Source organism: Mustela lutreola, chromosome 12 (assembly GCF_030435805.1).
Source record: "Mustela lutreola isolate mMusLut2 chromosome 12, mMusLut2.pri, whole genome shotgun sequence".
Lineage (NCBI taxonomy): Eukaryota > Metazoa > Chordata > Mammalia > Carnivora > Mustelidae > Mustela > Mustela lutreola.
Window position 1 is genome coordinate 86,282,651 of NC_081301.1, and position 18,757 is coordinate 86,301,407.

Here is an 18,757-nt window from a genome sequence, read left to right on the forward strand (position 1 = left end):
TATAAAAAGAATTCTCTAAAACTTAACAATAAAAAATAAACAGTATCAAATGCAAAATAGTGGCAATTTCAAATGCTGGCAAGGTTTTGGAGAAACTATTCATTTATTATGGAAAAGTGAAGCGGTATAGCTACTCTGGAAATAGCTTGACAGTTTCTTTGAAAACTCAGCATGCAACTACCATTTTTTAAAAAGAGAGAAATTTTCATTGCTCTTATCATTTTGTCTTCACACTGGTTTGTGAAACAGCAGAATGTTCAATTGTTAAAATGCCAATGCCATAAATCCATTATGACACAGGCATGCTCTCAATTATCTGCACCCAGGTGATACAATGTAAGGAGTCCATCTTCCAACTCTGTGAATATTTTAAAATTTCTTAGTAATTTTAGTATGCAAAATCAATTTCATTAAATTATTGTAATTTAGGATTCAAGCTCCTTTCCTTGATACAAAGTTAAACAACTGCCTTACATACACACACACACACACATACACATACATACATAGAGAACCAATGATTCACAATTGTCCTGCAAAATCATTTTATTTTCTACTGCACAAACATCTTTCTCAGGTAATGTTACTAGAACAACCTGCTTACGAGGTTTTTATAGCTTGGGATAAATATAGTTGTTGTTTTTTTTTTAAAAAAACTTCTATTATATGGAGTTGTGATATAAAAATGATTTATAGGCTATATTTTTCAGAAAGCATTTAGCTAGAATGTAATCCCGCTGAGAAAACTTTCCCATTTAAGTCTATGATATGGAATGAAAAGATAGGATTAAAAGTCTTCTGATCAAGAAGCTTGCGATCATCAAAGGAATGTTAGTCTCCACAGAGAGCCACCAGGATTTTTTCGTAATCTCCCTTGGTTTCATCCTGTTGGTTAAGAAATAGAGTATACTTAATACCATCTGAAACCGTATTCAACATAAAGTATTTTTAATTATAGAAGAATTGTGTATTTATAGATTAACAGGTATAGAACATATATCACAATATGCAAACTCCAGGATCTTTTATAATATCATTTAAGTAATATAATTAATATAGCAGATAACTGATATTCATTAATCAATGATTATATAAAAAGCAGTAGCTTTCAAGATTCAGATTATGTTGACATGCTGTATATTAGAGCCACTATTTTCCAAGTATGAAATATCACACAGAATTGAGTGAGCTTAACACAGCATAATTTCATATCATAGTAAAGGCTATCTGACTCACTCACCAGGGAGAAAGTGATAAGTCTGTGATTTTCTCACCTTTCCTTGGTAGATTTAGTTATCCAGTGTAAGTGACAACTTAACTTGAAATAGTCATCTTTCAATCTTTCAATAAGTTTAAAAACCTTGACTTGTCTTTTTCTTTATTCTTAACATCATAATGAAAATTCATACATGCATGTTTTAACACATTATGTGTAACAAAATTAAGGAAAACTTAGAAAATTAAGTTTCTAATCTCTGATCGATATTCATTGCAAAATAAATCACTATATCTCCCTACTAAAATATTTTGGTTGCTAAATTTATATACGGGAAACTAAGTATTTCCATGGCTACTGAAAAATCTGTGTAGTTTTTCACTGGTCCAATCAAAGTTCAATTTACTTATAAATTACATATCCTAATATTATGAATTAATTTTACATATAAAATCCACAGATACGTAAGTCAGACTTTTTCTCTGGAGAAGTTGCAAAGAGGACTGCCATTTGTGGAGGCAGCATTATGAAAATCACAACCTACCAGAATGGCTTGGCAGAGAGAGATACCATACAGCTTCTGGTAGCATGCTTTGATATCATTCATGTCGATTTCAGAACGGGAAACCATGATTCTGATCAAGGTCTTATGACGAGTTCCAGAACCCTGTTTAAAAGCAGTGTTGGTAAATGTCATATTCAGAGCATACTCTTCATAAAGCGGGGGCAGGTCTGAATGTGAAGCTCTTTTGTTCATTCATTAAAACACCCCCCACACACACACACGACACAGATGGAAATAAAATAACAGGAAACCTACTGCTGCATCAGCTGTATGTAAGAACTTTTACAACCTCCTCACTGTCTTCCATCATCCAGGATTTTTTTGGTCTAAACTATTCAAAAATTACCAATAATGTGAACCTTCTAAATTGCAATCTGACCATTGAATCCATCTGTTTAAACCCCCCCATGGTCTTTGGCTGGTTTTAGGCTGAAAAGGAATCATTTTATCTGGGTTTACAATGCCTGCCTAATTCCACAACCTCCTCCACTCTGCACCAACGGCCTCATTACATTCATTATCTTGAAGAGTCATGCTAACTCCTCCCCTGGACCAACTTTTCCCTCCAGCTCTTCCACAGCTGCTCTCATCTAGTTAACTCCTATTCAAGTTTCAGGTCTTCGTTTAGCAGACAGCAAGTTGACATTGATTCCTCCTGCTCTTCTGTCATACTAGGTGTTCGTCCTTACCCACCTAGATAGCAGCAGGCATGAGGTCTGGGACTCCACTGCCTACCACATGGGGACACGATGCCTATCATGTATCATTTCAGAAGGACTCTTTCCATTAACTGAATGGTTAGCTCTCTCTCCCTCTCCCCCCCACTTTTTCTCTTGATGCTTCCTTATTTTGGAGTTGCAAAGGGAAAAAAAAAAGACTACCTAATAACTTTTCACAATACCTGCATACAGGTGGCACCTGATGCATGCTAGAGAATAAAGTTCAAATGAAAAGTGGCTGAAGTGGGGCGGGGGGGGGGGGCATGGTTGGCTCAGTGGGTTAAGCCACTGCCTTCGGCTCAGGTCATGATCTCAGGGTTCTGGGATCGAGTCCCGTATTGGGCTCTCTGCTCAGCAGGGAGCCTGCTTCCCTCTCTCTCTCTGCCTGCCTCTCTGTCTACTTGTGATCTCTCTCTGTCAAATAAATAAATAAAATCTTTAAAAAAAAAAAAAAGGAAAAGTCGCTGAAGTGGGATTGCAAATCTATCTCAATAACACCTTCCACTTCTGTATTAAAATGACATTTTAAAATCTTAGAATGAAATATGAATCTAGGGCATGGATGACAGAATAATAAAAAAGGCAAGTGAAACTTAGAAAGGAGGAAATTATAAAACCCACAACCTTAGCGGAAGTAGGTTACTAAAATCATGCAATCAAAGAAAAGGTACAGAACTTTCTCTGCTGACTCAGGTTTTATGCAAACACTGAGAAAACCACAAATTATTGACAGGCTCACCTGATTACCTTAACTGTAAAAAAAATACAACAAATCTGACAGAATTTTATTCCAATAACTGTGTATTGCCTCTTGCATTCAATGGAACAGTGATTCTTTTTAATAGGAAGATATGAAAATAAGTGTGGTTTACAAACAATACGAAGTTTTCTCTTTTTCTCTCCATAAACAATAATTTCACCCCTCAGCGAAGCATGAAAATAGAATGTTATACCTTCATGGCCTGATGAAGCTTCTCGGCAAAGAACATCGGTTTGCTTGTGGCACACTTCACTGCAAGACAAGCACACTTTAGTGGACACAGTCACCACACAAGAAGAAAAATGCGTGTGAAAGTTTTACCAGCCAGACTCCATTTTCCACTTCTCGAAGTTCCTCATCCCCCACTTAATAGGGGCTATTGGGCCTATAACAAGCTTTCTCCAGATGGTGGTCTTGAGGAATCTTTTCACTGACAACATCGCTATCTCCTCTATCTTAAATCCACTCAATGGCAACTCCCCTTGGAAGTGGGGAAACTGGCAGGTGTTAAAAGTCATGTGGGCATAGAGTAAATACTTTCTTCATGTCATAATAAGAATTTTTTTTAAGGGAAATAGGATTTTCCTTCACAGATAAAACACGAACAGACAGCCATTAGTAATATTCTCTGGCATGCTACTCAAAGTGTGACCCATGGACCAAACATACTGATACAAACTGGGAGCTTGTTAGAAATGCAGAATCTGAAGGCCCCACTATGGACCTGCTAACTCAGGATCTGCATTTTCAGATGATTTCCAGGAGATTGACGTGCACTTTCCTGTTTGAAAAGCACTGCTTTAGAACATTGGTTCCCAGGTCATGGGGGGAGCGTGGGACCCCTATAAAGCCTTTTTATTCTGAACACCTACTGAGCTAATCCCTCTGGATTTGTCCAAGATGACCCAAGCAGCAAGTGACAGACCAGGATTTGAATCTGCATTTATTTATTTCCAAACCGCATGTTCTTAATGACCACTCTGACTTTTCCCCGAGCCATGCCCAGCCTGGTGGATCACCTGGCATACGTAAATGCTCAGAAAGTATTTCCCACTTGTCCACCTTTTGGAAAAATTATTATTTTATTATAATATTATAAATATCACATTACATATTCAAATATTATATTAAACATATTACTTTAATATAACATTTTAATGTAATATTAAGAAGGCATTATATAGCTTTAGCTAAATTTATAGTCGTTATCTTCTACATTCCCTCTATATAAAACACAAGTTCATTATATCTTAGTTTTTTGCTTTTTTAATTTTTAATTTAATTTTATTTGTGTATTCATTTATTTTTAAAGAGGCTCCACTCCCAGCATAGAGCCCAACCTGGGGCTTGAACTCATGACCGGCAGACTAAGACCTGAGGTGAGATGAAGAGTCAGAGGCTTAACCAGCAGAGCCACCCAGGCACCTGTGTTTGTTGTTGTTGTTAACTGTGGGACGGCATTGACCGTTTCAAGTTAGAAAAGCCTCCCCCCTCCGTGACTACATACCGATAGCCGTGAGGCATTTCTCAATGTCGCCTTTCATCTCCAGGTCCAGGACTTTGTTCATGTCGTGCTTACTGTACTTGCGGTACTTCTGGAACACTGAATATGACATTTAAACTAAGAGAGGTACAAAGGATCCTGTTCTCTAGCAAACTAGCAAAATCAGGGTGACTGACGCAAAGCATTCCTTTGGATGACTGAATTTCAAAATACACATTTTAAAGCTAATCATTTAACCGGGCATATTTTGGATACGTCATCTCCTCCTAGGAATGTAACTCATGTGGCCATTTTAGGTGCTCCTGTATATTTTGGGGAAGTTTTAGCAAGTTCTGACATTTATTAGAACTGGCATGTGACTGACAAGCATGACACTTACTACTTCAGAGCTACATGCCGTACCAAATGGGTCTTCCCTTATAGAAAGATCTGTGCAGGAAATGTCTCTTACTTTTATCCTTAAAAATCAGTGTGCTATTATGAGATAATGAACTTCAAGTAATCAGTAGGATGTCCCCTTTGCCTTGGCTTCTGAAAGGTTCCAAATCTAGTGCTTGAAAGACAGAACTCTTGTGCTTTTTGATTTGGGAGCATCTCTGTCTTTTGTTATTTTTTGGTTTTTTGTTTTGTTTTGTTTTGTTTCCCACGTAATCTTGAGTTTAATGTTTTTCTTCATTGTCATTTCATTCTGTTGTATGTGTATATTTGTCACACCTAGTCCAAATATTAGGGAGGAGTAGAAATAGTCAGGATAATTAAATAGTGTTCTGCCTGCCAAAGTCACAAAGCGTGTTTCAACTCTTACAGAATGGTGGCCGTACAAAGTTGGACAAATGCACAAACAGCAGTAAAGGGTCAGGAGCACTACATCCACTTGGTACGAGTGACACTGAAGAAGGCTTGTCTCTCTCCTTTCTTTGATTTGCCCTCAAGAAAACTGCATCTACTATAAAAGGTTTTCAGGAATTTTTCTTCTTACCTTGGCGAAGATGGGGATAGGCTCTGGTGGTAAGGATGGTCACGAACACGTTCACATCTGTCCCCTTTCTCCTTTCTCCTGCTTCATACAAAGCCTACCAAGAAATACAAACATAGGGGCACCTGAGTGGCTCAGTCGCTTGAGCGTCTGCCTTTGGCTCGGGTCATGAATCTAGAGTCCTGGGATGGATCGAGCCGTCCGTCAATCCCCTCGCTCCTAGGACTCCCTGCTCATCCGGCTCCCTGCCCACGGGCTGCTTCTCTCCCCCACCTCTGCCACTCCCTGTGCTTCTGCTTTCTTTCTCTCTCAAATAAATAAATAAATGAAATCTTAAAAAAGAAAAAAGAAACACAAACATAAACATCGGACTGTCTGCTGACTTGATATCTGCACAGGAATGTCAGATCTCCTCAGAGATTTTCTAGGCAGCTGCTTCATGTGTGTCTAGTTCAATGACAGTAGGCAATGCCAAGAATGCAGGTTCCTTAAAGATAGGGACCTTAATTCGTTTTCAAGTATCTTCCACAGTATGTCTTAAGGCAACCCTGCAAACAGTAGAGACTGAATATATTTTTGCAGAATAAGTATTTGCTGTATTAACTTGCTTTCAGATGATGCTTTATATCAAGACAACTCCATGGGATCCTCTAAAAAAATTTTTTTTAATTGTTCAAAGTAACTAATACATCAGTAATACAACCATAACCTAGATCTTGAATTTTGATATTAAAATTTCTGGATTCAGATTCTGACTCTGCAACTTAGTTGCTCTATACTCTTAGATAAATAATTTAACCTTATGAAACTGCAGACTTTCCTCTTTTGTAATTGGAAAAGATAATCCTCGCCTTATGACCACAAGCATGCTCTGTTAACTTTGAAATGTTAATTGCTGTCATCCTCCTGGGCCACACTAATCCACGTAGCTTCCATAAATATACATCTAGCAGCCCTGTTCGTCTTTCAGAAATGTCACAGGCAAATAAAAATCATTTTTTTATTATGGGCAATTATTCAAATACTGACTTTTGTATTTTTTTTATATGCTTACACAGTTTCTGTTAAAATGGCCCAACTTCTGATGGACATAAGGTATTTTGGACTTTTTAAGCAAACGTCTGGAATGCATGCATTTACTCAACAGAAAGTTAATGAATGTCTTTTATGTGAAAGGTAGCATACTGGCACTGTGACGGGGTATGGACACATGAGTTTCTATCCTATTGTCTCACTGTGAGGAATTTATAGATACAGTACTATCCCAAGAGGGAAGCATATGCAAGTAGTAGTTGGGTATTTTGTTTGTTTCCTTCTTTTTTTTTTTTTTTTTACCTTTAACAGAAAATCTAGGCCCTAAAATGGCACAGTTTATCTAATATTGCCAATGGATTGGTGTATAAATAACCAACAACCTCACCAAAACTATGTGTGTCAATATACTTGAAAGTATATAAATACATTATTACAATTTTTATAATTATAGTATCTTTACTATAATTTTTTTATACACTGAATGCCTTTACAATATACACTGAATGTCTATAAACCAGTCCATTGTTCACTGGTAAAAGAATGTTCGATGTGCTTGCCTACTCTTTCTACTTAACTTAAAAATTGTTCTTACTTTTCTTATACATGGTAAGATAAAAATTCAGAGTTTTCTCAAAAAAATGATCCTTACGAATGACAAATCAAATTCTCATTCTTTTCTTTCCATCCTTGCCTACTTTGTGGACAATGAAATCTTTTAAAAGCATAAAGACCACATTTTTCTCTCTTGAGCTCTCCAAGCACAGGAGACACATGGTGTGCACCGTTCAGGGAATAAACGCTAGGGGCCATCGGTCTCCAGAGGACCTCAGATTTGCTTTCACGTAGCTTTCACGTAGAGGCATCAAGTGGTGACCCCAGCTAGCTCAGGACGCATCCAACATAGGAAAGTTGGCTCCAGGAGTATTTGCAGCACTTGCTTACCCTAGCATCTGTATCAGCCAAGTCATCATTCCAGCCCAAATCCTCAGATCGGTCACCCTGAAAAAAATCCCATTCTCTGGTAAGTTGTTTTCTAGCATGTAATCACAGGATTTGCTTAATTCCCTTAAAATCAGATAAATAATATTTTTTGAGAAAAAGAGACTCAAGTGCTTATTTCAAGGGAGAGAGAATCTCATTTTACTCTTCATAAAGGAAGAGGTATGTCCTGACCCAGAGGAGGTATACCTTAGCCAGAGAAAGCAGAGCATTCCGATAATCTCCAGATGTGTCTGAGGTGATATCTTTAGCCAGATCTCTCTTCAGTTCTGAGAAATGAGAAGACCGTATTTTGCAGTAAACTAGAGATAAATCGGCACCCTAGCAACTTGAATACTGTCCGGTAACAGCGTGCCTGCGCCAGACCCATGCCCAACAATGAAGAAATATTATACACTGCAGAATCCCCAAAGCCCCATCATTAACATCTACATTCAATTTTAAGAAATGCATTATCAGATTTAGTTTCCAACTGAGGTAACTTGGATGGTTGGGCATTGAAATGTACCTTCTCTATAGACTCTGTTAATTTCTCTGATCTCTTTGTTAGTTCTTGATGCCAAAATTTCATCCAGAGTGTCTTCATCAGTTCCAAGGCCCTGAATTAAAAAAAAGAAATGCAAGAAAAACTTTGTTCAAAAGCGTCTGCTAGTTTATGGGTCCCAGAATTCATTTGAACCTAGCATTTAGTAAATTTCCCATAGTATTTAGTAAAAATCCACAATGTTTAATAATCACAATCAACTCTATTATATTGCTCTAAAAACAAAATGGGTTTAAAGCCATTACTTTGCACAAAGACACCTAAAAGGATGTATAGAAATCCGTACAGTGACAGACAACACGAGGAGAATGCAAGTCATACAGCTGCCGACATCAACATGTGATTCATGCTACTCACTTATTTTATTTCTGCTGACCGGTGTGCCAGCACTAGGTAGAAGGATATAACAAGGACATATAAGGAGACTTGACCTGTCCATTCTGCCCAGGAAAGGAATTTTGCTTCACCCAGATTATTTACCTTCATGGCAGCACGAAGTTCATCAGCGTCAAACTGGGCTGGAGTTTTCAATAGCGCCAAGACAACTTCCTCGAGGTGACCAGAAAGGGCTTTCTTCAGAGCTTCATCCAGGGGCTAAAACAAAAAGATTAGAGTCAGGGCTTCTAATAACAGACATGCTGGGCGATATAGCCATATAGGGTTACCTAACCTTTAGGATCAAGATTTCTAAATCCAGCCAACTTTTAGATACAAAATATGGTATTTAGAATGTTAGCTTCATTTTTTTTTTTTAAGCTATAGAGTGATTACAATGCAATGTACTGGCTTCATTGTTAACTTGAAAAGGATTTTTTTAAGGTTTCCCTTGATCTTTTACAGGAGGAGGAAATCACAAAGCTCAAAACATAGGGGTTTGTGTATGGATAGAAACAGAAGTAAGAATGCCTTAAAAATAATGCATTAGTGATTTTCCAGACTTTGGAGTTTGCACTGCTCAAATAAGCTCACATCAGACATTGGCTTTAGATCATTTTCTAACTGCACTCCTTAAAAAAAAAAAAAAAATGACCCATTTTTGGTATAAAAAATACAAAGCTTACTTTTAAAGTAGAATTATAGGGATATACATTTAGACATGAAATTGCTGTTTTAAGTTTCAGCAAAAAACACACATCAGTCTGAGCACAGTCCTTATTGCCAACAGTGCTCTTGATATTTGTTATATTCAAGTTAAAGACTGGTCTCCATTAGAGGAGTCATCTGCAAAGAACCAAGACAGCTAATGTCTGAAACCAGAAATTTGCTAGTATTGATTACAATTAAATGGGTAAATACTGTAATCCTAGTCTTAGTTGTAAATGGAGCACAGAGTTAGAGACTGAAAAAACTAGCTTCAAAATTCATGCTTAGACATAAATGTAATTGAAATTGAATATCGAAGTTTCCCACTCCAGCCTACCTTTCCTTTTTCCTGGAGATACGCTGCTTTAATCTGCTGACGCTGTGCATTGTTCCTCTTAGTTAGAATGTCAATGATGGTTGCTTCATCCACACCTGGAAATAAAAGGCCATGAAGCTTTAAAAGCAATTTTCGTCATCATCCATAACTGACATAAAATAATTCATTACCAAGATGGTCCAAATGAAGTTCTAGAAAACTAAAAAACATAAGTGACAGAACCCAAGGACATAGAGGCAGTATTAAAGGGAAGCATTTCAGATGGCACTCCAGCCATTTGAAGGAGAAAGAAAGAGGAAATTATTCCTGGCCCTCTGTGCTGCATTGTTTGATCCCAAATGAAACCCTAAATGTGAGCAGAGTTGATTTCCACAGTGAGTTTCTGCTAGCAGTGAGCTGGTAAAAATATCAGTCGTTGCAACAGAGATTGTACTGATTTGGCCAAATTTCCTAAATGCTGAGAAAAGAAATTCATCTTTGTTTGACAAAGAAATCTTTTTTATCTTCAAAATGAAACATACTTTTTCCACCGCATATGTCCCTTTTTTGATAGCCATTCAAATGGCCATTGTGAAACGTCCAGGAGGGGACTGTTTGGGGAAGACATACTTACCTTTAACTGTTATCGCGTTATGCAAGGCAGCAACATCCGAGGATGGATTGAAGCTAGGATAGGGGCTCACTGCTGACCCAGGACCGCCTTTGGATCCTTTCACAGTTTTCTGTGGATGAAAGAGAAATGGAGTCAGGTCCACTCATTCTCATTAGTTTCTATTCTGATCTTTAACGAAGTTATTTTATGGTCACTTGACTTACAATGTATTCCTGCTCTTCATTTTCAATAAACCAGGCCTGTTTGAGGAATTCTGATACCATTGCCATTTTGAAAGAAGGATCTGGAAAGAAAACAGGTAGATGCTATAACAAAACACAAACTGACTATATATCTGTATCACCCTACTCTCTCACATACACAAGACGCAGAGTAGCCTTGACCTTACTTATGGATTACTTTAGGAGCATAACAAAATGCTAGAAGTAAGCTTTTTACAAGGAGGGTCCTGCCCTGGAACAGAAACCCATAGCCTCCACTCAGACAGTTGGCTCTTTCTTGGCATATTCAGTCCTAGCCAGAAAATATTGAAACAGCATCCTTGTCTCAGCAAGTGTGTGCTTCCTGTGCGAAAAGACAAAAGCTAAGAGGCTGTGCTGGCTGATCTGAGCCTCTCTTGAAATGAGTCAAGATTAACCTGACAGAAAAGTTAAAGAGAACAAAACAGAGAGGAGGTTATCATATTTGGGACACGGAAAGAAACCTACCAAAGCAAGAAATATTGACAGAAGCCCAATCAAAGAAGTCTAAATGTATCTCCAAAGCTTTAAGAAAACATGAATGGATTTCTAAAAAGACGGCAGCATGATTCCTTTTATATTTCAGAAAGATCACTTATCCTGTATCATAGAGAATGGCTAAGAGATGGGCAGGATGAAAGATTGGAGACTGCTTGTAGACCTTTAGAGAATCTGTGTAGGATTGGTGAGGGCTTAAAGAAAAGTAATGGCTAGAGAAAGAGCAGAAAGTTTTACATTTATGAGGTAAAAACCATCTGTGGCAGTCTGCTGTCTGTCTCAAAATTCAGATTCAGACTCAAAATGTTAAAGAAGTTTGATAAAGATTCAGAAATACCATCTGAATATGGTATTTCTCCCTCAAATAATTCAGTTTCCTTTTCCATTCCTTGATATAAGATTATTTCAGTACTTGGAGTAATTGCTATACTCACATTGCTTCCTAGTTGAGCCGTCCTAAATACTAGTTCATATTTTCCCACCCAACACACAAAAAAACTCGGATTTTGTAACGGGTTCTTTGTTCTCACAGGAAGCACCAGGGTAAAGGTTGCAACATAGATGCCCCCTTTTGGCAAACTCTATCTTGAAATTTTTTGAATTGCTATCATGGCTCAGCAGCATTTTTATTTAATCGATCATGTATATTTTTAAGATCTGAAGCATGTTTGAAACCTAACGTGTTCCCTGGTTTATCCACAAAAGAAGCTACCAGTGATCCTTTTTGTCTGGGGATGTGTTTTTAGGAGTCCATGTTTAAGGTCGATGTATCTCTCCATACCCTTTTGTTTATCCCTCTAGAGACTATGACCGTGAATACATCTGAAAAGAGTTTGGAAGGGTAATCTCAGTAGTTTTAAATTCTTGATATGAAGGTCAATGAATCATGAGGAGTAAGACTCATAACCTGATCCCTGAACAGCATGTTCAGACAAAGTATTTCAGCCACACCTGCTGAAAAATAACCTCAGTTTCAAGTAATGAGATTAAATACGTGAGGGAAATCGTATCTAAAGCAGAAACTATCTCCACTTAATTATCAGGGGATTGTTCAAATTACTATTCTGTCATCTGTGAGAAGAACCAATATATTGTGCATTCATTTAAAGTAATCTCCTCCCCACCCCACCCCCGCAACTGATAAATTTGAAGTTATTTCCTGAGGTAAAGTCATGATATACAATTTTGCACAAGGCTTTAGTTCCCATTACAGTCGTAATCTGGTGCAATTGCTGTTGGCACGTGGAGTTTCATTTTCCAGTTATTTAGTTGGCGCATCCAGAACGTCTAGCAATTTCTGGCAAGGTTTCTGGTAGTTGAAATTCCCATTTTTATAATCTCATCTATGACCTTCGTAAAGTAGAAGCCTCAAAATGACTGATGCGATTGGTCACTTAGAAAAGTATTTTCCCATCAGCAAAATAAGCATTCCAGTATTTCCACTCTTTTCAGTTAGAAAACCAAACAGAACAAAAACTTCAGAAGAGACCAGAGACTAAGAATACTGTCAAATATAATTTTAAACATGAATCTCACAACTTCAAAATAATTTTTATGAAAGCTTTTCTCTCCTTCATTTTTTCACTTCTAAAAAATGCTCACATAATCCATCAGTTTATTTACATAACACAGAACAACAAAAATAAGGGGACTGAATAATTTGTATGACACAACAGAGTCTACAGAGGAGACAGCTTTGTAACATATCTTCTGAGTTCCTAGAACTTGTCATCTGAAACAATTTGGATAGTCTAAAATCATGGCCTAGAGAAGAAAAGCAGTCTGAAGAGACCATCTCAGAAAGGCAATGAGAGGAAAACAGAATCTCAATGTAGCCAAATAATAGCTCCTAGATCTTAGCTTTAAAACATAGGAATAGTGGTAGGATATAAGAAATTGCCCTGAAGGAAAGAGATTTTATCATGTACTAATAGTTAATTGCTTAATGCCAACTGCATATATTAGTAGAAATCTTTAACAGTTGCAACATAGCCTTGCAAATACCACAGCAGAAGTATTTTGGCCAAAAAAAAAAAAAAAAAAAAAAAAAAAAAAAAAAAGGCAGGGAGTGGGGCACCTTGGTGGCTTAATCGATTAAGCCTTCAACTCTTGATTTCTGCTTCTGTGGAGATCTCCACAGAAGGGTTGGATGGAGCCCCCATCAGGCTCCACATTGGGTGTGGAACCTGCTAAAGATTCTCTCTCTCTCCCTTTGCCCCTCCCCCAGTCTGCCCCCATACACCTCTGTTTCTACCCACCTCAGCACACACACTCCCTAAAAACAAAAAATTTTTTGGCCAAATTGAATTGCTAAACCATTCGGTCTCTTCAGTAATTACCCTCTGCATAAAAACCAGCATTAACCTATTCAATAATAGAAAGATAACACTTGGCTTAACTATACATAAATAATATATCCAAACATACTTTATAGACTGCTACATGTTATACAAATATCAGATACGATTACTATTCAGAGAATAATTTGACCTAGAAAATAGAACTGTACAGTTCAAAAAGTAAACTAGATAATTCTATGACTTCACAAAAGATCTTCTTTTTTTCTGTTTTTTTTTTAGTTGCAGTGTTTATAGTAGGTAATTAAGAGCTTATTTTATTAATATACCTTGGCTCTATGTATACATATATATATATATACACATATATATATGTATATATATAAAATCTGGCTACTAATGAGCTCTGAAACCAAGTTTATCTCAGATCTTAACAGCATCTAATTTGAAGATGAAATTGGTCATTTATAGATAGGTTGACCTATATGGACATTAATATTTCAGAGTTTCTTCTAAATGTGTTTGTGAACGTGCACTGCCAACCGATCTCATTTATTTGTGCATAAATGTGTAACTTTCTAGAGATGAGTCTTTTTTTGTATATTTATGTTTCAGAAGAGAGATCTTCCTCATTCAGCAAGGAATTAAAGAGGGTAAGACACATAAAAATATAATAGGCAGAATGCAGTATCCATGCTTGCTAAACTAGAAGATAAAGGCATTCCAGAAATGGGTACATTAGTAATTGCACCAACTCGAAATTTGAGAAACTAAGGCTTGTATCAAAGTTAGTTTCCTGATTTTTTAAAACTGCACTATTGTTGTGTCCTTGTTTTTTTACTATATAGAGACAGAAGTCATTTAGAGGCATAGGGACATCATATCTGTCATGTTCTCTCAAATGTTCCAGAAAAAAATACATTGAGAGGGTGGAAGGGGGAAGAGGCGAAAACAAATGAGGCATATTAGCCACGGGGGGATCTGGGTATAAAGGATATGGTAATTCTGTGCAATATTCTTGCAGCTCTTCTGAATGATTAAAATGATTACAAAAAGTGTTTGTTTGTTGTTGTTAATCACAATTTCTATCTCTCTTGGCCTCATGAAAGACCACTTCCAAGATCTGACAGAAGCTGAGTTTTGTGGCCTCTCACGCCTTCCTAGTATGATCTGGAATGATCAGTTACACAGCAACTAATCCTTGCATCAGACAACTCCCTTCTTCCCATTTTCTACCTGGGAAAAATGGTGTGATTTCCTGGCAGTGTTTTAGACGGAAGTGGCAAGCATTAAGTCATACATAAACCCATGCCTTCTGATTGCATATTCTTTTAAATTAATGACCAAAAGACAGTGGCAGCAATGTTATTTTTAAATAGCTCACACTTGAGAATCAAATTCATTAAGAGCGAAACCATGGAGACTGGGGCAGAGTTCGCCCTAGCCCTCGGGTGTTTATTTTTTTCAATGATTTGGCGTGTACTCCATTTTTCCCTTGAATGTACATTTCACAAATCTTTTCCACACCTACCTGTGTGAGAGAAGGAATTAGACTATACAGCAGCATGACTTATGAAGAACCACTTTACAAAACGTAGTCTCATGAATATTTTGTTTCTGGGTCTTTGGACAGGGTGTTTCCTTTATCTGGAATACCATTTCTTCCTCCATATTCTCTCTCCTATGCCAAAATGTTGCTTCTAAAAGGACTCAGCATAGATGTCCTCACATCCTCCAGAAATCTCCCCTTGGTTCAGCACTCAACTGGATGAGCTTCTGTGTTCTCCCAAGGCTTCTTCCTTTACTGCACTAGCCCCTACCATTCTGGATAATTACCTTCTATTGACCTATCTGTATTCCCCAGTAGGATTACCATGAGAGCAGAGCTAACCCACTCTTCACTAGGTTCCTCCAATCCCTGGATTTCACTATGGTAATAAGTGTTATTGAATCAATCAGCAGTGTACCAGTGCTAATTACTTAGGAAACATATCTATACATTTAACAAAAGTTTTCTCATAACTATAGGATATAAAAATAAGTACTGAGGAGTGCTAAACCCTATTTTGATTCTCTTTAACGGACTGTATGGCCTCAAGAAAACATTAAACTTCTCCAGGGGTCTTCATTTGTAAAAGTAAGCGTGTTGGAACAAACAGTATCTAAAATGCTTGAGATCTCTGAAGTGTCTACTTAAATTTCACCTCAAGTGGATGGAGGTGAAGAAAATTAGCATAATTAAGGAAGATATTATATAAATTGTATCTGTTCTGATCTTTCAGATAAAATCTTATCCCATTTTAAAGAAAAATGAACTCATTTACTCTAAAAACCACTTTGGGTTTAATCACGGAAAAATAATAGTTCCATTGGTTTAGCTGTTTAGCTCTGATTTCAAATACAACTCTAGGGTCTAGAGAGGATTAAGAACAACCAACTCAGCAAACTAAGGTCATACACAGAAATTAACCTTTGCAGATCTTCTTATTGAGATGGTACTTAAGAAGCATGAAACTCTGAATAATGTTATCATAAACTGTTTTGTCCAAATCAGTCTGGTGTTGGCTGGCTACCTCCTGTGGTTGGGCCTGAAGCCAGGGTGGTATTGTAACTTCTGGAGAGGAGGCCCTTTCAGAATCAGGAAACCAGCACTTTACCACATCTGAATCATCTTACAATGTGCCTTCTCTTCCAGCTACCAAAATAACATTCCGGGGTGCAGAGGGGAATGTTCTTTTTTCAAAGTCCATGTGTAATTTTAGATATAAACAAGGCAAGAAAAAGCACACCTTTCCTAATCAAACTAGCTTTAAAAAGTCAGACTTCAGGACATTTAATTTAACATTTGAAATGGGCTAAGAGAAAAAGTCTTGGAGGAAATCTTGTAATGAACACTAGCTGGCTATATTATGATTCAAATTCTCTCACTTCTGCAAATATATCGAACAGCAGTTAAAAACTCTGCTTTAGATCTGCTTTGTCCTTTTCTGGGGAGTTTTATGGCCATAAGTTCTCATTCACAATCTAGATACTACTAAACAGAATAATTTTTGGAGGACCCAGCTGGCATTCACAGGAAGAACTTAATCTGATGCCACCCAGAAAATATTTCCCTTCCCCTTAGGTTTTCAGAGCAGCACTGGAAAAGCCTGTCTGTGACACAGACTACAGGAATAAGAATGTGGCCACACCCTCTTTAAATGAAATGATTAATAAGCGGATCCTCTTGTTTATTTATGCTGCAAGAATAAACATAACGTAATTTCAAATGTTAATTACAAAGGGCATGATTATCACTCTGAGGTCGGAGTCTGTTTGATTCTTACCAAAAAAGAAAATTAAGAAATCCTGCTATTTTGAAACCGTTTCCTGAAACCCACCTCTGGCACTTCTGCTCTTCTGTGCTAACTGCCCTTAAGTATCCAACCTCCATCATGATTTCCATGTAAGACCCACACAGCTCTTGGAAATGTATAACTCGGGGGAGGAAAACACATTCTTTCCTTTTTTTTCCATGCTAACTCCTCAACACTACAATAATCCAGTACTAAGCAAACGGTCCATATTTGTAAAGCTGTATTTCTTAAGTAAAACGAAACATTACGATTTTGTGGTTTCCAAAATATAAATACCCAATGTGATTTTACAGAAAGACTTATCAAAACATAACGAAATGCAGGCAGCCATAAACCCTGGAGAAGCAGTAACATGTAACGTCAGGATGGAAAAAGTTTTCCAAACAATCAAAACTAACTAAAAAGAAAGCTAAGACTTACCCTCTTTCCCCAACTTCTTCCAAAGCACTGAAGAGAGATTCAACTGTGAATGTTTCCTACTAGAAGTGAAGCCTTGTGCTTCTGATTTTATGGAGTTTGAAAGGGGACCACACCTAGCAACCAGAAGTTAGTAATTGGTTGCCCTTTGTTTGAAATGTGTGGCTCAGCCTCCTCTGAAACAAAGTGAAACAAGTCTTGCAAAACTATTCACTAAACCAACTCCTAGCTGACAGCACAAAGGGGAAAAAAAAAAAACAAAACGGAAGGACAGATTTTTTTTTCTTTTTCCTCTTTAGTTTGCACTACTTTTTCCAGAAAAAATAGAATGCAGTATGTTTTCAAGAACACAGGACTGTCTACCCCAATCCTGTTACCAATGATTGGCACCCTTCTTTAAACAGATTGTGAAATGAAAAATGTATAAACTTCAATATAAACCCAAGAAAACCCTTTCAGCTTGAATCCCCAGCTCCATCACTTATTACTATGTGATCTTGGGGACATAGTTAATTTCCCTGAATCTGTTTCTACTTTTTGTAAAATAGGGGTAATATTATCCAGGCTGTCTAAACAGTAGAATTCTTGTGACAATTGAGAAATAATATATTTTTTTTTGTAAATTTTAACATCTTGCAGTGCTGATTACCTTTTATTTACATATATTTTTTAAAGATGTTATTTATTTATTTGACAGACAGAGATCACAAGTAGGCGGAGAGGCAGGCAGAGAGAGAGAGAGGGAAGCAGCCTCCTGGCTGAGCAGAGAGCCGGATGCGAGGCTCTATCCCAGGACCCTGAGATCATGACCTGAGCCAAAGGCAGAGGCTTTAACCCACTGAGCCACATAGGCAACCCCATTTTATCTATATTTTACCAGCATTTTCCTGCCTTAAAATAAAAGATTTCTTGGAGCATCTGGGTGGCTCAGTTGATTGAGCATCTAATTCTTGACCTCAGCTCAGTTCTTGATCTCAGGATTGTGAGTTTAAGCTCTCCATTGGGCTCCTCACTGGGCATAGAGCCTACTTAAAAACAAAACAAAACAAAATTAAATTAAATTAATACTTATTGTGCTTGCATATAGCTTGTAGATATAAATTAGAAATGTAAAAGAAATAAAGCTCCAGATCATCCCAAAATTGTGAACAAAATCAATGCTAGAAATATGATCATTATGACATTCAAAAAAGGTATTGGCCTTTGAAGAAGGCCTATTTATAGTAATTTCTTTATATAGAATGAGTGTTACAGATAGACATGCATACACCCTTGACATTCTAGAGTAGTTGAACATAAACCAGAGCATTAGAACTGTAAAGTGAAAGGATTAATAAAGCTATTACAAAACGGGTGCCTTAAGAAATTTCCTACTTGACACAAAGAAGGGAAATTTGTTTTGGTAGCCTCAAAGGTGATTCAATTTTATTCTTCACAAAACCTAACAAAATTTTATGTATTTCCATTGCACTATGTAGAGGTATAAACTCTTTCATAGTGTGTGGTTCCGTTTATGGGACATTTTAGTGGTTTGTTCTTTTCCCTCTTTTCCTCAGAGACATTTCAGGTCATTATATAGATGTTACTATATGTGTGTGA

General features: G+C 37.2%; 1 protein-coding gene across 1 annotated transcript; it reads right to left on the bottom strand.

Moving 5' to 3' along the window:
• Window positions 1-528: 528 nt before the first annotated feature.
• Window positions 529-17,332, bottom strand: ANXA1 (annexin A1). The gene is made up of 13 exons (XM_059142413.1): window positions 17,162-17,332; window positions 10,555-10,634; window positions 10,352-10,460; window positions 9,739-9,833; window positions 8,799-8,912; window positions 8,283-8,373; window positions 7,964-8,043; window positions 7,718-7,774; window positions 5,744-5,837; window positions 4,768-4,863; window positions 3,454-3,512; window positions 1,761-1,883; window positions 529-885 (listed from the first exon to the last, which is right to left on the bottom strand). The coding sequence occupies exons 2-13, from the start codon at window positions 10,618-10,620 to the stop codon at window positions 832-834; spliced, it is 1,038 nt and encodes a 345-aa protein (XP_058998396.1). The 5' UTR covers window positions 10,621-10,634; window positions 17,162-17,332; the 3' UTR covers window positions 529-831.
• Between the last annotated feature and the right edge of the window lie 1,425 nt (window positions 17,333-18,757).